Genomic DNA, 27,793 nt, shown 5'->3' on the forward strand with positions numbered 1-27,793 from the left:
AAAAATAAAAATAAAGTCAAATTATTTGGTTAAATAAATTACCCCCCAATTCAATAGGATCCTGCAGAGAGGAGACATGAAAGTGAGGCAGAACAACACGCAGGAAATGGTCTGAGGTGGACTCAAACCCAGGCCCCTACAGCGAGGGGTCCAGCCTTCAGTATAGGATGGGTTTCCAGCTAAACCAGGTGAGCCATAGTGGTGACCCAGGCATGCTTATTACTAATACTTGAGTTTCACTGTGCACCGCATTCACCAACTACATCAACACGGCCCGTTAATTTTTACCATCTTTTTATTAAAATAAGAATATTTAAAACAGCAATTAATTTAAAACCCAGGCAAGTTTCTCCTTTTAATAGTCAGACAGCCACCAAGGGGATGAGAGCATAAACATACACACAACATCTGGTCATAACACACAAAACAATTAAAAAGTTGCTTCAGAATTACATCAATTTATGGCACTCAGACAGTACACAGTCAGTTTGGCTCAGAACTATTAAAACATGTACAAATCAAGGTCCAATGTGGACCACTTCATGCATTTCATGCACTCAATAAAAACAAAAACAAATAAAAACGGGCAAACGACTGAGTATTTATGAGACGTTCAGGTCACATGACGCAAACCACACGCATCCTTTCCCTCTACTGAGCCATAAAAGCAGCCCTCGTTACAGCTTTCATATTTATCTGTAGTGACTGTGTCTTTTCTGACTCAGACATCCTACTCCTATGACCTCCCTTTGGGAACCACTCATCTAGAAAACGCCATTAGATATCATTAAGACATAGCTAAAGAAGCACAGTGGTCACTGTCCAAATGCAGTAAACAGACTCAGACAGCGACCCCGACGTTGCTGATGTGGCTTGTTTCACGATGGGTTTGAAGGACTTTGACTCCCACTTGTATCAGTGTTATTGTATACAAGCAACATTTCAATGAGATGCACAAACAGCGAGATGTAAGCAGACAGCAAGTGTGTGTGTGTGTGTGTGTGTGTGTGTGTGTGTGTGTGTGTGTGTGTGTGTGTCAGCATTAAGGAGACAGATTAAGACTAGAAGGGGATTAAAACTAACAACTGGAACATTGAACCCAATCACATCACGACTAGTGAGTCATTAACCCCTCGATGCTGTAAGTGTGTGTGTGTGTGTGTGTGTGTGTGTGTGTGTGTGTGTGTGTGTGTGTGTGTGTGTGTGTGTGTGTGTGTGTGTGTACAGTGGAGTAAGGCAGGAGAAGCGTCAGATCTTGAGTGACACAGCTGACAGAGGGAAGGGCATCTTTCAACAAGTGCCGAGAACGACAGATTGCACATGCTCGCACATGCTGTATACTCAAACGCACGCAGCATCCGTGTTATCCCGCAAATCACAGGCTGAGCACACTGACGTTAAGCAGCGCAAACATCAAAGGAAGACTGAAAGAAAACAGCAACAGCAGCAGGGCTTTGCAGAGTATCACGCTTCCTTCTTGTTTCCCCAGCCGAACAGTTTGGACATCGGAGACTTTGACTTTTCCTTCTTTGGTTTTTCCTTTTCCTTCTTAATGTCTGTGTGATCAAAGCGAGAGCGAGAGAGAGACATCATTCAAATTCTTACTTTATAAAGAAAACAAAACAAAACAAAACAGTTATTACATTGCATTAAGAACACACTGTCATGATGGTGAATTTTCATGTTTTCAAACAATCCTGTGAGACAAACTGTGTTCATGTTTCAGTGTCACTGGCTTTATTTGCTCTCAATGTAGGTGCAGGAGCCCCACCCACTTTCTGTCCAGACCTTCTGTTTGCAAGGGACAGTCAATCAGCAGAAAGTTGCCTCAATAGGAAGAAGAGTTAAAACAACTTGTTCAAAATGGGGGGTAAACTAAGAGGGTTGTTGCCAATAATTAATATAAGTAAAATATCCCGATAGGCTAAAGGCACAGAGCTGCACTATGACCTGATTCTTGAAGAGATTTAGAGTCTGAGCATCATCAGCATCGACAGACATCCTGTTCACACAGTAGTAGTCATGATTCAGGCGACTGAGCCACCCACAAGATGGCGAATTGTAAATGTGTTTTTGAAAAAAGGAAATCGTTTAATATCCCCGAAAAGCAACTTTAATCCTTCTGAGCATTTATTTAGAAAGTCCAATGTAGTTTGGCTAAAATGATTTTAAAGGATGAAACAGCATGTAGGAGCTGTTTGTGAGTGACTAAGTATTGGGGGACAGATAAAAATGTTAAAATGTCACTGTATTATTAAGTGGGCTTTATTTTGTATACATAATTAAACAGCTCCTTTCATGAGCCCATTTAAGGGTCTTTAATATTGCACCGTGATTCAGAAAGCCCCACATTTGCAGCCATCTTGCAGACACAAAAGTCTGACTTAGTCACCACTACGGATGTCCTGACGCCTGCCATCCAGTGGAAAGCAGGAGATTTTCCACATCTCCACCGCATGGGACACGGCACGTGTGTGTAAACGGACACACAACTGCACTCTGAGTGAGAACGAATTGTGAAACTTTGGCATTAACTTTATGAATACATTAAAACTGAAATGGCTAGTCTTTAGCCCACGGTCGGCGTTCGCTCGCTGCAATGTAATGACCTTTCACTGAAGTTCAATAAATCTCCTCAATTTTCAGCCTTGCTTTGCCGGTCATGAATTGCAAATGAAGCCGGATCCAACGCTGCTCTATCAGAGGGTCAAATTAAGCAGCTGCATTATCCATTTGTCTAATAGGGACGCTGCTGACAAAAAGAGAGGGGGGAGCATTTTGTTTGATGCTTTTTCCATTAGCAGTCAGTAGATCAAACGAGATGAAAACATTGCCCAGGCGCACCCTTAAAAAAAAAAAAAAAAAAAAAAAAAAAAAAAAATGAAAAATGCGCCACGAGTCCCCACACACACAGAATTCTATCTACTTCAATTAGAGGTGTCCATGATGGAAATCCTCAATTGGATAATTTATAAGCCAACTAAGTTCCAGTGACACTGAGGTTATGATAACTAATGAACAGGGTGGTGGGGGGGGGCTGTGGAGGTGGTGCGGGCACTCACTGAAATCCAGCATCATCTTGTTTAGCTGCTCGTCCTCCTCTTCCTCCCTGAGAAGATGAAGCAGAAACACACAGAAGACAGACAGGTTAGTCAGCAACTGAACGCTACACTTAGAGCAATTTAAATAATCAGTTTCATTACGTCGTACTTAGTCCACAAAATGTCAAAATAAGCCAAAAAGTGTCCCAGAGGGCCGACGTTCAAGTTGTTTTTTTTCTCTAGTTAAGCTGTTTCAAAAGTACTGATGAACAAGCTTAAGCCGATTTGCTGCATTTAAGACAAAGTAAATAATAAATACAAGACATTTTCCTCAATACACAACTAAAACTGTTATATTTGTAATGCATTTGCTACATGGTTGATTTGCTGATAGATTACAGTCACAGAAGTGACACAGGATAAGAAGTATAGTCAGTCATCTCGTGCGATGCTTTTAATATCTTTGAGTTTTAAGCAGTTAACTCTGTTTGGAGTTAAACATTATCAAATCCAAACTTTTTACACACACACACACACTCTGCACACACCTGAGTCTGTCCTCATCCAGACCATCCACGATAGCGTTTCTATCGTTGACAATCGCCACCAGTTTCTTCATCAGCTCCTGTTCTTTCTTCCTGTCCCAGGATGTTTTCAGATGTTCTGCACACACACACACACACGCGCGCACACACACACACACACACACACACACACACACACACACTTCATGCTCAGATCAGCGGTCGGTTTTCCTTTTCCCCCTGTTGTGCACTCTGCTCAGTTTCATCCCTAAACCTCACCTGGTTTTTCCATCAGCCTCCTGAGCTCTTGCTCAACAGTGGGCTGCTCTTCCTCCAGCTCCTGGGTCCTTCCACTGCACATGTTTGAAAATAGAGATGACACCTAATTCACGGCTTTATTAAAGAGTATATCCTTTAGAGAGCAGGTTAAGATGGTCCACCTTAAACACATTCACAGAGACCTCGCGTGTTATTGTCGACACATCTGAAACTTTCAACGTTTTTAGAAAAACACTGCGTCATCCTCTCCATATTTGGTAGTTCTTGGGATAATTCTGTATCTTAGTCAGAATTTTTCAAACATCATTTGGCAACAGATGCATGTTTATGCATCCAGCAGGTGTGTAAGTCTTCTTGCACCACCTGACAAATGTAAATCTGACATTCAGACTCCCAACAGCTCTGTTTTGGCCTCCACCTCCCCCTGAGATTCTCAGTTCTTGTTTCCTTAGCTGTTGACATATTGACACAAAAGCTTTAAGAATAAGTTTCCACTCTGTTAAAAATATAGGTGTACCCAATGAAGTGGCTGACAAGGGTATACTGTACTATGTACATATTCATTAGGTACACCTGTTCATCTGGTCGCTAATGCAAATAGTCAATCACGTGATAGCAACTGAATGGAGTTAGGTATGGAAAAAACTACCTGCTGAAGTTCAAGTTCACGAGAATGAGAGAGAAGGAGAACATATCCAGTGAGCGGCAGTTCTCTGGGAGAAGAGGTCAGAGGAGAAGGGCCAGACTGCTTCGTGCCATTAGGAAGGCAACAAATAACCACTTGTTACATACCGAGGTATGATGATCAACACACAACACAGAGAACCTTGACACTGATGGGCTACAGAAGACCATACTGGGTGCCGATCATGTGACCTAAGATCAGAAAACTGAGGCTACGGTTCACTCAGGTTCACCAAAACTGGACAATAGAAGATGTCGCCTGGCTTGAGTCTCACTTTCTGCTGAGACAGACAGTAGGGTCAGAATTTGGGGTACACGACATGAAAGCATGGATCCATCTATGAGGTGCCGTAAGGGACATTATTACTGAAACTTTAGCTCTCACACACACACACACACACAACTGAAACGCTCTCACACACACACAACTGAAACGCTCTCACACACACACACACAACTGAAACGCTCTCACACACACACACACAACTGAAACGCTCTCACACACACACACACACACAACTGAAACGCTCTCACACACACACACACACACAACTGAAACGCTCTCACACACACACACACACACAACTGAAACGCTCTCACACACACACACACACACAACTGAAACGCTCTCACACACACACACACACACAACTGAAACGCTCTCACACACACACACACACACAACTGAAACGCTCTCACACACACACACACACACAACTGAAACGCTCTCACACACACACACACACACACAACTGAAACGCTCTCACACACACACACACAACTGAAACGCTCTCACACACACACACACACAACTGAAACGCTCTCACACACACACACACACAACTGAAACGCTCTCACACACACACACACACAACTGAAACGCTCTCACACACACACACACACACAACTGAAACGCTCTCACACACACACACACACACAACTGAAACGCTCTCACACACACACACACACACAACTGAAACGCTCTCACACACACACACACACACAACTGAAACGCTCTCACACACACACACACACACACACACACACAACTGAAACGCTCTCACACACACTACTGAAATTTTAGCTCTCACACACACTACTGAAAAACCAAGGCATTTCAGTTGAACAGGAAGGTGTTTCAGTTGAACAGGAAGGTGTTTCAGTTGAACAGGAAGGTGTTTCAGTTGAACAGGAAGGTGTTTCAGTTGAACAGGAAGGTGTTTCAGTTGAACAGGAAGGTGTTTCAGTTGAACAGGAAGGTGTTTCAGTTGAACAGGAAGGTGTTTCAGTTGAACAGGAAGGTGTTTCAGTTGAACAGGAAGGTGTTTCAGTTGAACAGGAAGGTGTTTCAGTTGAACAGGAAGGTGTTTCAGTTGAACAGGAAGGTGTTTCAGTTGAACAGGAAGTTAATTCTTGACAAGGAAACTGAAGGAAAAAGTGTTAGATTTCAAACAAACCACTACACAGATGTCTACTCAGCAACCTGTTAGTTAGGGGTGGGTTTTTATAATCGATTTATTGATTAAAATCGATTCTGGCTTGGATAACGTGAAATCGATTCATTAAAATCCTGAATCGATTTTTTAATATAAATTTATTTTACCCGAAATGCCAGAATCTCTGGTGAAACCTCACAAAATTTCAACAACCACCAAACAGCTAAGACAGTAAATGAGAGCAGGTACACGGCTTCTGCACTAGGGTTGCCAACTCCCTGAAAAATAAATAAGGGACACCTCGTGGCCAGGGCCGGGCAACCCAGTTGTCTTCACCCTTCCCAGTGTGGTAGCTCTTTTTTTTGTGTGTGAAATTATTTTTTAACCATTTGACTTGAACTTGATTTAAGCAGATGCATATTCTTTGTGATATGACCATATGGGAAACAAATGATCATTTAGCCATTTATTTTTAGCTCACAATGACAACATTAACACAGTAAAACAGGTCTCTTTCTTAAACAGAAGCCTGTCATGCTTAACTTTTGAGAATATAAGTAAATCTTTCTTTAAAAGAACTCTGTCCTACTTAACTTAAAATTATATAAATTAATAGAAAGCAATAGAACGAAAAATATTCTTGTAACAGTGCACATTTAGTGCATTTAGTACAGTTGGCTTCAGTTGAGGTATTATTTCAGCTTTTCTAATGCTAATCAGCTGCTCCTGTTTGTAAACCCACTTGTTCCCATGATTACACATCTTAACTCATCATCATTATTCATCTATGTATTACTTTTATGTATTAGTGATCTATTTGTTGTAATCATCTATCCTTGCAGTTGTTTATTACACAAAATAAATTATATTATTACACTTCTGGCCACATAGCCCTGATATTCACTGCACATGCCCATATTAACCTTAACCAGAGGGTTTAAAAAAAACAAACCAGTATTTACATACCATATCTGCTTCTGCCGTGGCCTGGCGGACAAAAAATTGGTAAAGGGTTCCCCGAGCTTTCATGCCCCTCATGTTCTTCATGTGCCCACCAATAGAAGCATGCCTATGGAAAAAGTGCGCCAGCACACAGTGCAGTGCGCTTTATAGTGCACTTTTCCAGCCAGGTGTTTTCCTTTTCCCATTCCTCCCTGTACTTTTGCAGCCTTTTTTTTCCCCTTTCTCTGAGCGACCAAACATTGCTGCTCTAATGCTGGGCTCACACTGTGCGATTTTTGGCCCATTTTGAGCCGATTTTTGAGTCGTGCGACCGATTTGGTGATCAGCCCGATTTTGGCCTTCATCGTGCGTCGTGTAGTATACGTGGGGTAACGAGAAGCGATTAACACCTCACGACCAGCTCCCGATCATCAATCGCTCGTGAGGGTGTCACCGCAGCTGCTCACGCGCAAACACGTAAACGTCGGTGAAAAAGACGTTGCAGCACAGCTGTGCAGCGTGTGATCTGGACACAAGCGATGGAGGCACAACTTGTAGAACTTTGGAAAGCTCATCCGAGCCTTTTCGATGTGGCATCACAAAATTATCACGACCACAACAACCGTGAAAATAGTTGGATTTACACTGTTGCTCAATCACAGCTGCCTGATCAATGTTTTTCATTAGCAATTTAGCAAAGTTGATGGTGGTGGTGTGTCTGTGTGAGTGAAAGACAGAGAGAGCGAGCGACAGAATTTCTGTTATAACCTTCATTTTATGGACGCACAGTGTGCCGTCCGAGACTTGCACCGCAGTGTCGGCGTTTGTTTCCCTGTTGGCCATGCTTGTTGTGGTCATTGTGGTGTAATTGCATTGTACAGTAGATGTTAATGCAGCCGGTCAGTGTAGTTAGGCTGATGGCAGCTAGAGGGCGAGACCGGTGTGTTTCTGTATAGAATGTTATGTTATGTGGGGGCAGAGCAAGAACAAGAAAATAAAGTGTGGTTATGAATCGTACAGTGGACCCGCGTATAATTGAATAACACGACATGGTGTCAGAAGTCCTGTACTGATCCATATAACCTCGACTGAACGAACCTGTGTCTGGCGGAGCTCGCGGGATAACGAGGGGAGAATATGGCGGATGAGACTGCACAGAGAGCACCGGCGGGGCCGAGCGCGACATTCAGCATCCAGCCACCGGAATCCTTCGACTTTTCAAAACCGCAGGAGTGGTCCAAATGGATACGGAGGTTCGAGAGATTCCGTCTCGCCAGTAATTTGAACGTCAGCTCGGAGGAAAACCAAGTCAACACGTTGATTTACTGCATGGGAGATGAGGCGGACGATGTGCTTCGCGGTCTGAGTTTAACAGCGGAGCAAAGGACAACGTACGAGGGGGTACGTGATGGTTTCCAGGCTTTTTTCATTGTGAAGAAAAATGTGATCTATGAGCGCGCCAAATTCAATATGCGCCGACAGGGAGACAATGAGACAGTGGATGCTTTTGTGACAGCACTGTATGCACTAGCAGAACATTGCAACTATGGAGTGCTACATGATGAGCTGATACGGGATAGGCTCGTTGTCGGTCTCACGGACAAATGGCTGTCAGAACGCATGCAGCTTGACCCAGATTTGACTTTGCAGAGGGCTATCAACATGGCGAGGCAAAGTGAAGAGGTAAAGCGACAACAATCCTCCTTGCGAGGTGACTCTAGAGGTGAGGCTAGCGATGCTAAGTCGGTAGATAGAGTGCATAAAACCAGTCGTAAGCCTGTTAGAACCAAACTACTCCAGACTGATAGTCGTCAAGCTAAAACATGTAGATTCCGAGAAGACGGCAAAAAAGGGCCAACCTGTCAGAAATGTGGTGGCGCTCCATCCCATTCAAAGCAGGATTGTCCAGCGAATGAAGTGAAATGCCATGCATGTGGGAAAAAAGGACATTACAGGCGTGTATGCAGGGCACCAAAAACAGTGCATGAGCTTGAAGAGGATGAACACGGTTTGTTCCTGGGCAGTGTTAAGTGTGAGGGTGAGCCGTGGACTGTCGACTTAAGCATAAACAACAAAAACGTGTCATTTAAAATTGATACAGGTGCCGATGTGACAGTCCTACCCCTTAAGGTGTTTAAGGAGCTCTACAGACACAACCACCCCCCCAGTCTCCACAAATCAACCAAGGCTCTGCTGGGTCCCGGGAGGAGTCGTTTGGATGTCGTTGGTGTCAGTGAGCTTGCACTGAGGAAGGGAGACAAAGAAATACTTGAGGATGTCTTTGTCATCAGACACCTGCACACTGCTTTGCTGGGGAGACCTGCTATTAGCAAGCTGGAGCTTGTGGCTCGTCTGGAGAGCATAACTATAGAGACGCTTAAAAAGTGCTACCCAAAGCTGTGCAGTGGTCTCGGTGAAGTACGTCAGCTGTACGACATCAAACTGAAACCTGGAGCTCAACCTTTTTCCTTGAAGACGCCACGGAGAATCCCGTTGCCTCTGATGGACAAAGTTAAGCAGGAGCTGGCCCGTATGGAAGAACTAGGGGTGATCAGCAGGATTGAGGAGCCAACTGATTGGTGCTCAGGCATGGTGGTGGTACCGAAGAAGACAGAAGATGTACGCATATGTGTCGACCTTACACACCTCAATGAGTCGGTGTGTCGAGAGAAGTACATACTGCCATCGGTGGAGGAAACATTGGGCAGATTGGCTGGTGCCAGCATATTCAGCAAGCTGGACGCTAACATGGGGTTTTGGCAGATACCTCTGACGGAAAACTCAGCCAAATACACCACTTTCATCACACCGTTTGGGCGTTATTACTTCAAGAGACTGCCCTTTGGGATTGCTTCAGCACCGGAGCATTTCCAGAACAGGATGGTCACAGAGGTCACAGATGGTATGGAAGGGGTGGTTTGCCACATGGACGACGTGCTGGTCTGGGGCAGAACGCAGGAGGAGCATGACTCTCGCCTACACGCTGTGCTGGGCAGGATCCAAAAAGCTGGCATCACCCTAAACATTAACAAGTGCGACATCGCGAAACAGCAGGTGACGTTTTTAGGGCATGTTCTCTCAGCCAGCGGTATCAGCCCTGACCCAAGCAAGACCCAGGCTGTGAGGGAGATGAAGGAGCCACAAAGTGTGAGTGAGTTAAGGAGCTTTCTGGGAATGGTTAACCAGCTTGGAAAGTTTATCCCACAGCTCGCAGAGAGGGACAAACCTCTAAGAGACTTACTGTCTAAGAAAAACTGCTGGAGATGGGACATTGACCAGGCTAGAGCATTTCAGAACCTGAAGGATGCGCTCACATCACCGCCAGTGTTGGCCATGTATGACCCAAGCCGTGACTGCAAGGTGTCAGCGGACGCATCATCGTATGGCTTAGGGGGTGTGTTGCTTCAAAGATGGGATGAGGAGTGGAGACCTGTTGCCTACGCGTCACGCTCCCTCACTGCAACGGAACAGAGATACGCTCAGGTTGAAAAGGAGGCTTTAGGTCTGACCTGGGCTTGTGAGCGGTTCTGCAACTTTCTTATTGGCAAACACTTTCAAATGGAGACAGACCATAAGCCGCTGCTAAGTCTGCTGGGGGCACAAACTCTGGATGCGCTCCCTCCCAGAATTCAACGCTTTAGGATGCGCCTCATGCGATATTCCTACTCGATTTCGCATGTACCAGGCAAACACCTGTAGACAGCTGACACGCTCTCACGATCTCCAGTGAAAGCAAAAGAAACACTTCAAGACAAGGAGTTGTTGGAGAGCACAAATATTTACGTGGACATGTTGATGGACAATCTGCCAGCTAGCAACAATTTCTTGGAGCAGCTGAGAGAAGAGCTGGAGAGGGACAGCGTATGTGCTCGCGTGATGCAGCTGTGTGAGGAAGGATGGCCCACACATTTCAACAGCGAACCAGCGCTAAGACTGTACTGGGCAGAACGGGCGTTCCTCACCGTACATGATGGTCTGCTAATCAAAGGGGACAGGTTGGTTATACCTGCAACTATGAGAATTGATGTGCTCACCAGACTGCACGAAGGTCACCAGGGAGTGGTTAAGTGCAGACAGCGAGCACGACAGTCGGTTTGGTGGCCAGGGCTAAGCCAGCAGATAAATGAGCTTGTCCTTAACTGTCGGACATGTTGCCAAGTGAGAGAAAACCACACAGAACCGCTGATGCCATCACAGTATCCGGGGCGGCCGTGGCAAAAGCTAGGAGCCGATCTGTTTATGCTGAGAGGGAAAACCTACCTTCTTGACATGGATTATGCCTCAAGATTTGTTGAGATTGCCCCTCTCACACCTTCAAGGTCAGAGGACGCGATCCATCATCTCAAAGGGATTTTTGCACGACATAGGATCCCCGAACAGCTGGTAACAGATAATGGGCCACAGTTTTCAGGGGCAGCTTTTGAGACATTTGCAAAAGTGTATGGCTTCTGTCACATTACAAGCAGCCCGAAATATCCCCAAAGCAATGGCGAAGCCGAACGAGCAGTTAAGACTGTCAAGAATCTATTGCGGAAAGCTGTTGATCCACACTTGGCTCTGCTCGCTTACAGAGCCACCCCACTGCAGAATGGCTATAGTCCAGCCCAACTCTTGATGGGGAGACGGCTTCGCACCACAGTGCCAATACTGCCATCTCTGCTAGACCCCGCACTTCCTGATAGTGTGGCTGTCACCCGGAGGGAAAAGGAGAGGAGGACTAAAGAGGCACAGTCATATAACCTTCGTCATCGCGCACGCAGCCTCAACAGGCTCACTCCAGGCCAAGAAGTGTGGATAACAGACCAGAGAGCCAGCGGCACAGTTATTGGCAGCCACTCCACACCACGATCATATCTCGTGGAGGGACCTCATGGGACAATTAGGCGGAATCGTCGGCATCTTGTTCCCATGAAACACTCTCCAGACCAAACAGAGCAATAATGGGGAGCCAGAATCTGCAGAAGCCGGGGAGCAGTGCTCCACGGACATGCCAGAGACAGTTTCTCCAGAGCTTCCATCTACACCCAGAACCAGATCCGGAAGAGTGGTTGTGAGACCAACCAGATTGGACTTATAACGGATAAGATGGAAAGGACTGTTTTATACAAGAATACCCCTCTTTCGTAGTATTGTTTGCACAATATGGGTAAAAGTGTAAAAGCTAAAAGGTTGTCATTTTCAAATATGCATGTTCAGAAGTTGGGAAATGCAGGGGGTGTGACAAGTTAGCATGTAAGAATTTGTGTTACTTAACGGGTTAATTAGAGTTAAGATTTTCATTATATAGTATTCCTTACAGGTAAGCGCAGGACCAGACCTTCCAGCCACAGAGGCAGAATAACCCTCTAAGGTCTGGTGAGTCAATGGTAGTCTACCCATTGATTCTAGAAAGGGGAGATGTGGTGTAATTGCATTGTACAGTAGATGTTAATGCAGCCGGTCAGTGTAGTTAGGCTGATGGCAGCTAGAGGGCGAGACCGGTGTGTTTCTGTATAGAATGTTATGTTATGTGGGGGCAGAGCAAGAACAAGAAAATAAAGTGTGGTTATGAATCGTACAGTGGACCCGCGTATAATTGAATAACACGACAGTCATCGGTTGTCTTCCGGTATTTTCTCCGTAAGCGACCTTTCCTCAACCAATGAGATGAGCGGTAATCTGAATTGTCATACTCGAATTGTCATAAGTGTGCTGTCAGCTCATTGGTCACAAAGCAGGAGAGGGGCTGGGAATTATGTTTTCAAACAAAGTGTTAATTCCATTAAAAGTTATAGACTACTTTTGATTCTCACTGTATTACGGGACAAAGTGCGTCCCTTATTAGCTCAATACGGGACGTGTACTTTTGTTTCTAAATACGGGACGATTCCGTTTTTTAAGGGACGGTTGGCAACCCTATTCTGCACAAAGACGTAAACACACAGCGCGGATCCGCGGATCAGAATCAGTGAGATGTCGCCTTTCTCACCCGACAGCACGGACACGGTCGGGGCTGAAAGCCGACAGCTCGCTGACTCTGATCTGTCGGCAGGTCCGCGCTTTGTTTTCACGCCGTTTTTGCGCCAATTCTAAAGCTGTTAGTTTTATCTCTCTCCAAACAATATTGACTGAACCAGCAGCAAAAGAAGATCCAAACTGCGCTTCACATAAACATCGTCATGAATTCCCTCACTGTTTTGCTTCCACCACGATAAAATCGCACGTCATGCACAGCCCTCTCTCTCTCTTTCTTTCTCTCTGTACTTCAAGAACAGTTTCCCGTCTAAAAATCTGTTTTCTGTATTATTCGCTTGCTTGTTATGCACAAGTCTACTGTTGTTTACAGCGCAGTCGGCCGCTGTTTTTTTTTTTTTTTCATTTTACATACTTCCGAAAAGAAAACCTAATTTCTGCCGTTCAATACTGAATAAATTTAAACTTTTTAAAATTATGCAAAATGCAAAATGTTAGCCGTGTCTCTAATAAAACCACTGTAACGTCAGAGGTAACGTTCATATGTTAATGGTTTTCTTTCGTTTTTGATGTACTGCAGAATATTTTTTATAAAATCCCAGGCCAGGAAAACCACCTTCATGTTTTTATGTGCTTTATCTTCAGCTACTTTGACACAAAGGCATCTGCTGTGATGCTCACACCTTTGATAAAGTCTTGCGTGTGTCAGCTTCCTTTTTTTAAATACAAAAATATGTAAATGTACTGATCTGAATTATAATATTTCTGACTGTCAAAATTCCCCATAATCAAATCGAATTGAATCGAATCGTGGAACAAATCAATTCTGGACCTTAGTGAGACAGCTGCATTACTTAACAATATATTAGCCTCAGCATAAGTCAAAATTTAGAATAGCGGGAGACGTGCATTATCCTGGTTATTTTTTTGGCATATGTGCTTTTTGTCTTTTTTTTTAGCAAAGAAAAATATCTTAAAATCATCAAAAAAAACCAGGGAGAGAAGGCTTAGCGTTCCTCCATTTAGCACAATGGATATGATATTTACTCAAAAGTATTGTTAAGATATTCATTGTGTGTACTCATGTTGTACAGTGTTTAACTGCATTATGGTTACTGTGGTTTAACAGAGACAGTATTTTAGTTGCCACCACAAGGAGGCACTGTTTCATTGTAAGAGCACGGATGCTGCGTCATCACGCCCCTAAGAAAAAAAAAAAAAAAAGTATACCACAACGAAAATGGCACCCATGAGAAAAGTTTTGCCGCATGTTGATGAGGAATAAAGTTCCCAAAAATATTAAGGACATTTTTGCCTCCGTCGTCATTTTCCTTCGAGTTGATCGCTGTCGATGCTGCAATACTCAACAAGTATGATGATGTTAATAATGTCTGAGACATCCAATGCTAGATGATCCATATAAAAAAAAATTATGATGTAATTCAAACAGTGGCACATCATTAATATTTAGGGAAATCCAATTTTTTAAGTTGCACCAAATACATTGTGTGATAGGGCATAGGGAAAAAAAAGATGTTCTAGGGTTTCATTTTCATCAGTACAAAAAGAACACTGATCCACCTCAAAGCCAAATCTCTTTTTTTAGAAATTCTGCCACAGTATTAGTTTTGTTTAAAGTGTGTTTCTTTAACTTTAGGTAGAATAGGCTATTTCATAAATTTTTAGTATGCTTTATCCAGTGTATATGAAATAACTAAATTAGAACCATGCCATGTAACCATTCTGTTGTAACTATGAAATATTTTGTCTTTGAAGAAACTACTAACAAATTTCTTATTGCATTTTTATCAAACAGCTGACATTGCCCTAGCAATAAATTTGGGAGCACTGATGAGAAATTATTGTATATCATAAAAATTTTAATCAAATGAAGCAGAGGCAGTGGGACCAGTTCACAAAATTTGTTATATTCTCTTTGAGAACAGTTTAGACAATATTTTTCTGAAAAGTCTGTGTAACTTAGAATGACACCGTTATCATCCAACAAATCTGTTATGAATATAATATTTTTGTTCAAACCAGTCACTCTTGAAAATTGATTTTTGATTAAGTGTTATTACCCTATTATTCCATAAGGTTGAATTATGGGGAGAAGTTGTGGGTAAATCTCATTTTCCCAAAAATGCAACGTCTGTTTTGGAAAGTTTGATATCTTTATGGGGATTTTATTTGCCGCAAAATCACATTTCGAATAAATTCTAATCCTGTATACTATTTTATTAAACAAGAATCATGGGATGTGGAGCTAAGTAGAGTCTGGCTGTGACAGACAAGATTTTAACCATTTAATTCTAAGGGTGCCAACCATAAATTCCAATTCTGGAGTTTTGATACCACCTTTGTTGTATCCCTTCACAAGCTGAGATCTTTCTATGTAATGGGTTTTATTCCTCCACAAAAATTCGAACACATTTCTATTTATGGTTTTCATGGTATTTATCGTTTTTTTATTTTTTATATTGTTTACGTGGCGCAAAAAAGGTTGGGGACTGCTGTACTAGCAGGTTGCTGAGTAGAAATCCTTGTAGTGTTTTGAAATATACCACTTTTTCATCAGTTTCCTTGTCAGGAAACAACTTCCTGTTCAGCAGAAATGCCTCTGGTTTCAGTGGTGTGTGTGAGAGCGTTTCAGTAGTGTGTGTGAGAGCGTTTCAGTAGTGTGTGTGAGAGCGTTTCAGTTGTGTGTGTGAGAGCGTTTCAGTTGTGTGTGTGAGAGCGTTTCAGTTGTGTGTGTGAGAGCGTTTCAGTTGTGTGTGTGAGAGCGTTTCAGTAGTGTGTGTGAGAGCGTTTCAGTTGTGTGTGTGAGAGCGTTTCAGTAGTGTGTGTGAGAGCGTTTCAGTAGTGTGTGTGAGAGCGTTTCAGTAGTGTGTGTGAGAGCGTTTCAGTTGTGTGTGTGAGAGCGTTTCAGTTGTGTGTGTGAGAGCGTTTCAGTAGTGTGTGTGAGAGCGTTTCAGTAGTGTGTGTGAGAGCGTTTCAGTAGTGTGTGTGAGAGCGTTTCAGTTGTGTGTGTGAGAGCGTTTCAGTTGTGTGTGTGAGAGCGTTTCAGTAATAATGTCCCTTACGGCACCTCATATCCATCCTTCCTTGTCTCAACAGTTCAGGCTGATGGTGGAAGTAGTACCAATTGAGCACTGTGTAGACACCACAGCCCATCTTACTGATTGTTACTGACCATGTCAATCCCTTTATAACCAGTGTCAGCAGGATAACACACCATGTCACAGAATTCAAACCACCTAAAACTTGTTTCTTGAACATGACGAGTTCACTATACTCAAACGGCCTCCGCAGTCACAGGATCTTAATCCAGTACAGTGGATTAAGTGGTCCAACCCATTACGGACAAGGTGTACCTAATAAAATGTCTGGAAATGCTTTATAGCTACAAGTCAGTGTTATATCCGTCTTTACCATTTATTTATCAAATTAGTATTTTCAGTGGAATTGTCGCTGTTGTGTTCAGCAGCGTCGTGCTTCACACTTGTGTGGACACTGCAGACAGTCGGGGGTTGGTGGGGGTGGAAGGGGTGAGGCAGGTTAGCTGGACACCCTGCAGTGACTCGGAGGAGGGAGGACACTGGGAATTCACACTGTCAACCTTCTGGCCACAAGTCTGTTTCACTAATCGCTAAATAGTGGCATGCCCCCTTCCTGAGTGAGAGTGTGTGTGTGTGTGTCTACTCACATGTAGACCAGTTCAGACTCCCGACGCATGGCCAACTGTTTGTTCCTGATCAGACCAAACCACTCAACCATGAGCTCGTCCGTGAGAGTGTCATCGTCACCCTCTGACGAGGAACACAGAGCACACAGTTAATCCCAGACACATACATTAAGATTTCTCTTACATTCACAGCACGTCCTGACTGAAAAGCCTTCACAAAACACACAGCTGGCGCGTGCATCCCACCTTCTTCGCATTTGCGCAGCTTCACCTCCAGATCGACTCCCCTCTTTTCCAGCTCGTTTAAATTCTGTTCAATCTCCTCAAGCTCCTTCGTGATGTCCTCTTTGGGAATGTAGTCTGGCTTCATCTACAGACGCAAACAGATGCAGAGAAAAGTGCATGAATGACATGCTCATTTAAAAAAAAAAAAAAAAGCTACGGCAAACTTATTTTCAGAGACCCACTACCTTCTTTGTCTCTGACTTGGTGCCATTCTTTGTTTGCCCTTTCAGACCCTCCTGTAATCCTAAAAAAAAAAGGTGGAGATAAAAAGCAGAGAATAAATCAACCAACAAAGCTAAGAACGGATAAAAATTAGAAAGGCACGACTCACAGTAAACTGTTAGGAAGGCTTCTTCCTGTAAATGTTTGGTTATGACCACGCTCTTACCCTTTGATCTCGGTGGAGTGACAGAAATACTCAGGCTGGGAAACTGAGAGGAAGGCCTCGCAGAAATCTCTGAGGTCTTCGGAGCCTCATTAGACCCTGGTTTAGTGGAAGGGCCAGCAGGCCTGTGGGCGGGAAGAGGGACAAATGGAGAGGATTCGATTAACCTACGACTAGACTCTTTCCCCGTCTTGCTACAGTTTTGATTCATGAGAGCGAGAGGAAAGGTCATTCGTGGAAAAGGAACTCCAAGCACTGAGCATATGTTGCACCACGGAGGACTCGACTCAGTCCCGACACCATTTGGGGCTCACATGCATGTGGCGGAAGAGGAGAGACTGAAAGCTCTGACTACAAATGATGGCCGAGACATTTGGAGGAGCAGCAGGTACAGGCTTCCTGTGGGAGGAATGTTTGGTGAGACGGATGAAAGACTGGATCACACGATGGATGGATGGACAGGACATCAGGAGGAGGAGGAGGGGGGGGGGGGGGGGCTCATACAGTTAATGCCTCACGATGTCGATATGCTGAGAGGCCACCCACGTACATACACTCCCTGCTGTTATCAGGAGCACGAGTCAATAAGGAAAAGGACTCAACGAGAAGCATAAGAAGTAAGAATCAATTAAATCAATCAAACAAGTCTTACTTGGTTTCTTTGGAGACGGGCTTGAGCTTCGACCTCCAGTCTGCAGGAGTCTCAGTCTCCTTCACTGCTGCGGGGAAAAAAAACAACAACAAAAAAAAAACAAAAAAAACAAAAACAATTGAAACCAGTTCAGTTCCCTCATTAGACATCCACTAGTCAATGTCAGTTCCTAGTTCTGTTGTTTGGTTGTAAATGCTATTTGTTAAATGGCATTTTTACAACAATGACAGCAAATGCACAAAAGCCAAGGATGATATTACACCCAAAGTAGCTCCCAAATAAGCATATAAGCAGCAGATTAGAGACACAGTATTAATAAAATTATTAATAAGAAGCACTGTGGGAGTACAAACCAAGGCAGCTCACTCTCTGGGCAGCATTTATATATAAGGAAATCATATTTTATACACAAACATAATGTAGGAGTAGGTGATGGATAATATGTATTGATTTGTAAATAACTTGAGATTATTGTATATAAAATTATACTATAGTAGATTTCTAACTAGGCAGCTTGTTCTCTTTCTCTCAACAATACTTTCTTTAAAGACAGAACACATTTCAGGGTCAACTTGGAAGAAAGGCAGATGTGAAATGTAAAGGTCAGAGGTCAAATGTGTGTCAAAAGTGTGTGTGAGACCTTGTGTATCAACTCTCTGCTTGTAAAGTGTGTAAGTTTAACCTGATGTGTTGGGTAATGTACTGCCCGTCTTCGAGGGTGCCCTGTCTGCAGTCTTGGCCTTGAGCCCGCTCTGACTGCCCGGGCTCTCAGAAGAGTTCGTGGTGTCTTCAAACTGCAGGTCAGACAGGATCGATGGGTTCACTTTCAGCTTCACCTTCCCTCCAACTCCCTCTTTCTCCTTCTTTGGTGTCTCAACTTTAGGTTGAGATCTAAATAGAGGTGAAGAATGCAACTTAAATGCCTCTCTTCACCAGTAGAGGTCAGGGTAGAGCAGGATACAAAGTGTAATCACATGTTTCTGAGAGTCTCAAGTTAGATTACTTACTTCTCAGTTTTATTTAGTACTGTAGTCGCCCACGATTGCTTTTTGTTGTTATTGTTGTTTTCCTCAGACAGTTTTTTGGAGATGAAGGCTGCTGCTGATGCTTTTGACTTATTACTCTCGTCTTCCTGTTTCACCTTCCAGCCAGTGCCAGTTGTTTTAGCTGTATTCCCACCTTTGTCCAAACTTTCATTTACCTCTTTTTTTCCAGTACCACCCACATTTATGACCACAGTAACAGCTTTCCCTGCCGTGGCCTGTTGTGCCTTACCACCAATACTCTGGCCTTTGTTTATGTCCACATTGAAGGTTGAAGTCTTTTTCTCCTCCACCTTTGCCGTGTTATCTTCCTGGAAGAACTTGAGCTTGGACTGGAGTGTCTTGGCAGCGGTTGCCGAGGGTCGAGGAGTTTCAGCCGGCCTGGTGTTGATAGATGGGGTCACAGTGGTAGTAGTGTCACGTGAAGCTGTGGGTCTGGCCGAAGAGTTAGATGATGTAGCCCAGGGGGCTGGGGACGCAGAAGTGGACTTGGGAGTGGTGGGTTTCTCCGACACCCGTGAAGGACTCAGACTGGAGGATGTGTAAGTAGGAGCAGGTGTACTGTGTTTACTCGAGTCTTTAAGAGGAGTGAATTTGGAAACATAGGAGTTTGGGGTCAAATCTTGAAGAGGCGTGCTTGTGTTTGCAGATGACAGCAACCTGTGAGAGAGAAAGTACAACACACACACACACAGGTTACAACAGGGAACATAGTCACAAACTAGGAACATAAACCTGCGGTTGGTGCCATTTTAGCCTCAATACACCTCGTTTATAATGATGCTAACCTGCAAACCCAAGCTACAGGAAGACTGTATTGGTTCAAAACGTAAATTAAGCTCAATTTGACTCTATTCAACATTTTATGTTAATAAATGAACATTCTGAATTCATAGAAATGTGTAACATTTGCAATTTACAAAAAAAAAAAAAAAAAAAATCTACATTTAGCAATAACAGTGTTCTGGCTAGTTTGCTAAAGCTACTCATTTTTCTTTTCCTCATGATAGAAAAAGCAGGACAAATTAAGGTCCTATGTAAAAAAAAAAAACCAAAAAACAATATATCAAAAAATGAACAAACAATAAAACAATTTAAGCTTTTTATTTAATGAGAAAAGTAAAATAGTCTTTGCTAAGAAGAAACTAGCTAAGTTTAACTAGGTAGCGGCAGAGCTAGCAGTCAATAGCTAACAAAATCCATGGATTTATCTGATTAAGAGACTTCTGAAATATTTAAATGTGTTTTTCAATTATTAAACTAGTTAAACTGTATGAGAAAGGAAAACTAGAATATTTTTTAGTTGTTTTAACCGTTTTTCTTAATACAAGCGATTAAAAAATAAAAACTGAGTTATATAGAGGCATTACAAATACAATAATTAATAAGAAAAACTAAAATAAGTATAATAATTCTCTAGCATTCTTACACAAATCAGTCTTTCCCTGTTCTAATGGCAGACTTGGAATAAACATAATGGACCTAAATGGCGCCAACATTAGCATTCCTATCATCTTACTTTGCACAGTTCCTGTGATAAAGCTTCCCATCCACTAGATGTCGCTGCACCAGGTGAACGTGCTTATGACAGGATGCACATGTGCTACTCAGGGTGCCTGCCTGAGATTTTCCAACCACAACCTCCTAGAAGAAAGAAAGAGAGAAAAGAGTGTGGACAAGAGGGGACTTCAGCCGTTACAACTAACTGATGTCACGCAATGTGGGCCTTTTTTTTTTTTTTTAAGTAACTACATTGACGTCATGGTAATCATCTGCTGACACAGACCAAGTGACCTGTCTGTAGTTATTTGGTCATCGTTGACGTGGATGAACGTACACAACCTTGGTCAGTATTTCGTAAATGAATTACTTTTAGACTTCCGCCCCAATTTAGAAATGTAATAGTAACTATTCAATTTTACCTGTGTTGAAGTTTTGTTTTGATTTGGGGAAGGAAGTGGCTTTGTGATGTTGGAGGATGGGGGAGGGCTGTTCTCTCTGGCAGGCTTAGAAGAGGGAAACACCTTAGACGTCACAGCCTGGTTCTTCTTCCCTGACGGCTCATCGCTGGGGCCGTCGGCTGGACGCTTTATACCCGCCATTCCACCGACTGTATGCAAAGACAGATGAACAGATGAGATGTGTGCAGATGGACAGAGAGGGATACAGTAAGACTTTACTTAATACTCACTCGGGGAGCGTCCGTGGAAGTAGTTGTAGTATTGGGAGACATAAGTCAGGATGCTGAGGCGGTCAGGAATCTTAAGTGTCACCATGTCTTCTGCATCCAGCAGCGCTGGAATTCCCAGTTGTTCTTCTGCAACACTGAACGCCTGCAGATAAAACCAGTTTTATCCAGTGAGAAAAGAAACAAGACTTTGGGTTTTAAATCTAGACGAATGCAATGCACTTATAAATCATAAAAGCTTACGTTGTGTGATGTCTATGAAAGACTTTCTAGATCTTTAAGGACACCAAACATGATTGTGTTCTTTAGATGTCCCAAAGAAAAGCAAAAGATGATAAAGGTGGGCATTTGTTTCAAAAATGCATGCATTCTCTGAGGTTTGCAGACAACACAAGTTTAATTTGAAAGAGGAAGAGATGTTTGCATAGTGTGAACAAACCATTTTCATTGTTCTACTGTTCCTATCTACGTCAAATACAAATCACCAACCCGGATTTTGTTGAATTCTATTCCCTCTACCCTTTATGTGAGTCACTAGTGAGAAATAAATCAAGAATTTGCACACTACACTAACATCCAGCAATTCCACGGAAGAAACAAGCAGTGGCAGGCCAACGAGCACCAGCGTCGTTGTTTAATCGGTAATCAGATAATGAAGAGAGCCACTCTGTTAATCTCTTACAGTGTTTTCTTATTCGATTGCCCAACATGTTGTTTCAGCTTTGAGCTGAAACCCAGAGCAGCGTCAAACAGTTCCCGCACTTTAGCTTTATTCTCTGCTGGCCCAAAGAGCAGGCGTTTTGACATGTCGAGCTCTTGGCACTCCCCGAGTTCAGTCTAACAATGAAGAATCTGTGAAGAAAAAGTAAGTGAAGAATGCAAAGTGCCCGCATTGAAGCAGTCTGCTTTTTGCCACCACTTCTCTGCTCGCCCATGCTGAACGTTATTTCCACAATTACCCAAGATCCCACGGTGCTGATGTAAACCGAAGTTGTGTCTTAAACTCAAGCTGACTAACTTAAAGTCTGTTTTCTTGGAGTATTGAGCTTCATCTGTGTAGAGGAGCTGCACACTCAGCTGTAAATCTCAAACACTATCAGGGGCACAGGTGTGGCTCCTGTGGTCATGGTTCATTTACCCCACGAAGATTACCTGCTTCCTCGCTGGTTATATAAATATGATGATGTTCTTCAATGTCAGATAAGCAACACTGAACTTTTCATGTATCATTAACTATCCCCCCCGCACCCTTAATGTCGAGCTTTGACACCGTCAATAAAGCTGTGGTTTGAAGACCATTGCATAGGTACCAGGGTTTTACAAGGGTAGTCCTAGTAAGCCGATCATCCTCACTAACTTCTGATCCAAACCTTTGTTCTGGACATGGACTGAAATATGACAGAAAAGAGAGACAAGGGTTTTCCCTAGCAGGCGTCACAGGGCAAAAGAGTTAAAGTCCAGGGCTATGAAGTGGAGTTAACTCATGACTCCTTTTATAGAGGAGAGTCATCACAGTTCAACAACTGGTGAAAGAACTGAAAATGAAACTGTATTTTTACTTCAGAGTCCAGCCTGATCTGTCTTTTGAGCCCAGACAGACACTGGCTGCTTCAACTTTTACACCAGTGCTGGATGTTATTTATATGCACGCATCACGTATGCTGTATACTGCATGTATGCTGGGTCATAAAACACTGAGACCGATTACAAACCTTAAAGCTTTCCCCCACGATTCGAGGTTGTATACTCAGGTCAGATGGTCTAGCTTATCAGTGTCATTATAAAAGCTATTCTCGCTTTGCTTCACTCATTCTTACTGACCTACATTCATCAAAAAAGAAAGGAGCGTGGGATGTTATTGTCTACATTTCCAAGTGTTATTCATTCAGTCTTTCCTGAATGTTCACACTGAATTTGGACAAAGAACGCTCATATTTGCAGCTTCCTCCTCCTGGAGGGAGGAAGGATGAAAATCAACTAAGTCTGATGGCGCTGGGCCCTGTGTTTTGGCCCGAGACAATTTCCACTGATGTTTGAGGTTATAAATTGTGTCTGTTTTTATATTTTACTCTTCATCCCACAGAGACTGGTTTTGTTTTGGTTTTCTGCTGTCTGTCTTGGCCAGGACATTCTCACAAAAGAGAGAGTCATGCTATCCTTTCTAAATAACAAATATACCTGTGCTTTCTAATGACACAGATGGCAGAGTTACTTTTATTTTGCCAAAAACCCCATCCACTGATAAGGATCAGCAGATGTCGCTGAAAGTATTTGGAAAACTAACACACAGGTAAAAAAAGAAATCAATAGTTACGTTGACTGAATTCACTCATAAATGGGATGTACAAGTTAACATCAGGTGAGCAAACAGCACCACACACCACGAAAACAGCTTCAACAAAAACTAGCTTAAACTCATTAGCCAAAGTGGCTGTGTCCATCTTTTATTTACAGTTTGTGGATACAGCTAAGGATTTATTTTTTTAAATGATGACATGGCTGCCTTGGATGATGTCATCTTTTATATACAGTCTATGATTGAGACTTAGATTCAGATTTATTGTCACATGGCATCACCATATTTTAGATATGTGCAAAGGCAAAAATAAGAGCATCTGTCTGGCAATGGAATAAAAACAAAAGTAAATAAAGGAACAAGTCATGATTTATTTAGTGACTTGACAGTGGTTGGAAAATAGCCCTTCTGCGTCCTGCTCCTGTAACTGAGGACGTATTTATAGTTTTCTGGGCTGGGACTGGAACAGGTTACATTCAGAGCAAACTGGTTTTCAAAAAACAGACTGATTTATTAACTCGCATCATAAATGATAACTAGGGTGGTGATTTTTGTCCATCAGCTTTACTTTAATTATTTAAATAAATCAATAAACTCTATAATTTTTGCTAACAATACTAAGAGTCTACAGGATGGCAATGCAGAACCATAGACTCTGTATAAACAGTGCATGCAGTCACCAGTTGGTGGGGATATTCTGACCTTCACCATCTTGGGTTTTTATAAAACTAGATGTGACGAATGAGGGCTGGGTCTGATTGAGAAACTAAGGACAATGCAAGCTTGTGTGGTCAGTTACAAAGTAGCCATGGCTGAGGGATTCATTATTTCCAAAACAGGAATGTTCATATTAAAAGTTCATTTCAATCCATCAAATAGCTGCTGACATGCTTCAGTCTTAAGCTGGCATTGTCATATTCAAGAACAAAATAAAAAAAAGGGGGGAGGGTTAAGGGAGCCTTTGTTGGATTCAGGAAATCAGTTTGTAAAAAAAAAAAAAAAAAAAAAAAAGTTAAGTGTGAGCATCCAGAATGGAAACGTGTCTTACCAGCTTGTTGTTCTCATAGACATCGTCCTTCTTCAGCGAATCAAATTTGCTGCAACAGAGCAGGAAAAACCCAGAAGTTACAAAACACATAAATCAACTTCCCTCCTGCAGTCTTCAGTTTTGAAGCAGCGCAGACTAACATGTGTTATGCAGTCATGCATTGCTGACTCACTTCTGCATACATCACAACAGCAGCGTGACACCTGCCTCACTGATCCCACGCTGAAGATCTGAAACTAACATGAGGTTCAGCCTGCATTAATCACACGGTCACGACTGAGCACGCTGAAACTGAGCCTTCAGCCACTGTTTACTGCTGCGGCTCATGTAAACATGGCAAGCGCCTTCGCTCTGCTTTGGCTCGCCATAAATACTGGAATGAGGCGATTACAGCAGCTGTGTCTTTTCTGTCAAATGGCCTTGCTGAAACAAAAGCAGGCATCTCTGCGAGAGTGACTGGCCAGGAGTCAGTTAAAGATGATGAGAAAATACTGCTTAGAGGCTTGGGCATCAATCTTGCAAATCTTATGCAGTGAAGAGTGCAAGTCCTCAGATTTTTATAGTAGGTACTGGAAAAGTACAACTAACTCTAAACGTAGACATAATAATGTAGCTCATTGTCCAATTGTGATGATGACATTACAAAACTTAGTTTCTGTTGCGACTCGAATTGAACTTATCAAGGGCACATAGTTTAAAATGGGACCGTTTCTGAGGACAGATCATCACAAAGTTGGACACGACACATGTGGCCAGCAGCAGTCACAGGGATTTGTAAAATGCCCAATTCCATTACGCAGACATGCTGAGCATTGAAATCGAGTGCAGATATGTAATAGTGCTATCTTGAAATCACCCCCCAGAAAACCATAAGTGACCGTCTCTGCAACGCTCTTTGGGTCACAGCTCAGCTTCGTCTCCTGCTTCCTACAGATCAGCAAATGTTCAGATTTGTGTCTGACAAAATAACACAAAGAGAAGGAGAAAAAGCGAAACTCTGCCATTAAACTCGGAAGCAAAATCACTGACTTCAATCTTCCATGAAAATAGTTTTGTGTTGTCAACAGACAAGTCAGGAGTGCAGCCAATAAGTTTCACTTATTTCCTGCTTTCGTTCTCCGGTCCTGTTCCAGGTGTACTCACATGAGATCGGGTCTGTGTTTGTGGATGAGGGCGCAGAAAGCCAGTCCGTCCCTGAAGGACGTGGTCATGTTGGTGATGGAGACATCCCGGTAGCCCTCACACTGGATCCGGCACCACTGCTGCAGAGCCTTCACGGCCGCCATCCCGGAGCTCGGAGCCGGACTGATCCGTGTGAAGAGCGCAGCAGTGCCTCTGGAAGCGCTCACAGAGCTCCCTCCTTTCTTCGCTCCTCAGCGTCCAACAAGAAAAACTTTAGAAACTTTCCACAGAAGCCCAGACTGACGCCTTATCCGGGAAGCTGGGAAGGCAAGTCTTTTTGCGTTTGTGTGAATCACCTCACTGACTCTGAGTTAAGTGGAAAGAACCTGGACGTGACACCTGCGAGAGGTCGACGATGACGCGATGGTGTGGGTGGAGTTTGTCCTTTAACTCTTTGTGTTCATCTGCCAAGTGACACCGCAGATTCTGGGATCCGATACCAAGCAAATACAGGGCCAGTGTACCGATACCAATACCGATAATTGTAACCTACAAACATGAGATGAATCATCAATTTGCAAATTTTGAACAGATTTTAATGACCACTGGCATTTTTATTTTCCACAATAATTAGTTAACACAACAAAACACACCTTTCAGCTTTTCATATATTTTGAAATTTGTTTTTTTGGAGAGCTGGAATGTAAATTTTAAAGCACTTGGTCGGGTTCTGTATTTTAAATGTGTTGTAGGCTATGAATAAAACAGATGTGACAGTCAACAATAAAAGGTTATTATATTCAGACATTTTTCATAGTGCATATTTGAGGTATATTTTGTGAGTTTAAAAACAATATTTTATTACAATTCAGTAGGCTACATACTGACCGTAAAGTATCGATCCGATATCAACATTTAGTTTAATTCACCCACATCTATTGCATCTGTCTGTGTTTGCCTGTCTGCTATAAAGCCAAGTCATAAATCCAAATTTATACAAAGAGAAAAGTAGCCCTCTACTTACTTCCCTAAGTGCTGTTCCAGAGAAGACGTAGAAACCACAAAGAGAAAACCATCATGTGTAATTTTGCGTGTGTTAAGTATGTAATATAAATGTGACCTCAGGTCATTAGACTCCCACAGATACCCAGAAACATTACTGGGGACTTGCAGCTATTTGAAGGATTTCCACCCTGAGCTTAACAAACAAAAATCTATAAGTACCCACATCCCACCTAACAACAGGAACACATGCCCCAGTATGTACCTAATGTCTGTAATGAGCTATTTTAGTTATAAGGGGATAAAGAGTGAAAGCTAGGTGTGGCTTATTCTTGTGTAAGTCAGCTTGCCCGGTCTTGTTCTGTCTGCTGGGTGTGTTGAAGGAGAGGGGTGTAGTCTCTTCACTGAGTTACCTGACACCTGCAAAATCCAGCAGGGTAAGACAAAAGAACAGAGGGCCGGGTTTACTCATTCAAACGTGCAAGGATCCATTTTCACCCACCTTTCTGCCAGGCTTCTTAAAAGAATTCAGTTAAATTAGATGCAGAGAAAAAATGATAGAGGCAGCAATACCTGATCATAAGATACAAGTTTCTGTTAAAAACAAAAACAGTATAACCTGTATCTGCTGGTATTAAAGGTACTTTCCACTGCTGTCTAAAGGGTCACCACTGTGGATGGATGGATCCACATGTTTGGATTTGGCATAGATTTTACACTGAATGCCCTTCCTGCTACAATCCTCTCGTGTATCTTGGCTTGGGCCCAGCACTCAGAGTAAGTCTGTGACTTCCTGAGGTCAGGAGCTCCTTTGTGTCTTCTCTGGCTTATGCATCCAAGGCAAATATGATTATCTTTTTTCTGCTGACATGATTTCCTATATTGTGTGTGAGAGAGAGAGTTTTAAAAGAACAGTTTCCCACTGTCTCTGTTCTGTTTTACCCAAATTTGATCTGCATTTCAATTCTTTTTTTCATTGCATCAGTTCACAATAGTTGAGAGTGGGAAGGAAAAACTCCCTTTTAACAGGAAGAAACCTCCAGCAGAACCAGGCTCCGGGAGGGGGCAGAGAAGAGAACAAAGAAACAAAAGCAGAGTCTAAAATAAAGTGTATGGCATGCAGTAATGGCATGTAGCCACGTGATGTGTGGAAAATGTGGGTGTGGCCAAGAAATGCTGAGTCCATCAAGGGAAGCGCACCAGCAGCATAACTAAGGGATGGCTCAGGA

The 27,793-nt window shown here is 42.9% G+C and overlaps 1 protein-coding gene across 2 annotated transcripts; it reads right to left on the reverse strand.

The window, feature by feature from the left end:
* Positions 1-342: 342 nt before the first annotated feature.
* On the reverse strand, positions 343-26,825 carry LOC146667678 (MICAL-like protein 2). 2 transcript variants are annotated; one of them, XM_085409334.1, is made up of 17 exons: positions 26,587-26,825; positions 25,584-26,111; positions 24,441-24,489; positions 21,100-21,241; positions 20,831-21,018; positions 20,428-20,552; positions 18,873-19,568; positions 18,548-18,756; positions 17,866-17,929; positions 17,217-17,338; positions 17,014-17,072; positions 16,790-16,913; positions 16,565-16,667; positions 3,845-3,918; positions 3,590-3,704; positions 3,063-3,109; positions 343-1,556 (listed from the first exon to the last, which is right to left on the reverse strand). In XM_085409334.1, exons 2-17 carry the CDS (start codon positions 25,724-25,726, stop codon positions 1,465-1,467), a joined length of 2,352 nt encoding a protein of 783 aa, XP_085265460.1. In that variant the 5' UTR covers positions 25,727-26,111; positions 26,587-26,825; the 3' UTR covers positions 343-1,464. The 2 variants fall into 2 exon arrangements, with proteins under 2 accessions (XP_085265460.1, XP_085265459.1); XM_085409333.1 differs by having other exon boundaries at positions 17,866-17,932.
* Positions 26,826-27,793: the final 968 nt, after the last annotated feature.

The sequence above is a fragment of the Rhamphochromis longiceps genome, linkage group LG6 (assembly GCF_057381845.1).
Source record: "Rhamphochromis longiceps isolate RC_006_pf linkage group LG6, R_longiceps_female_GT1.1, whole genome shotgun sequence".
Classification (NCBI taxonomy): Eukaryota; Metazoa; Chordata; class Actinopteri; order Cichliformes; family Cichlidae; genus Rhamphochromis; species Rhamphochromis longiceps.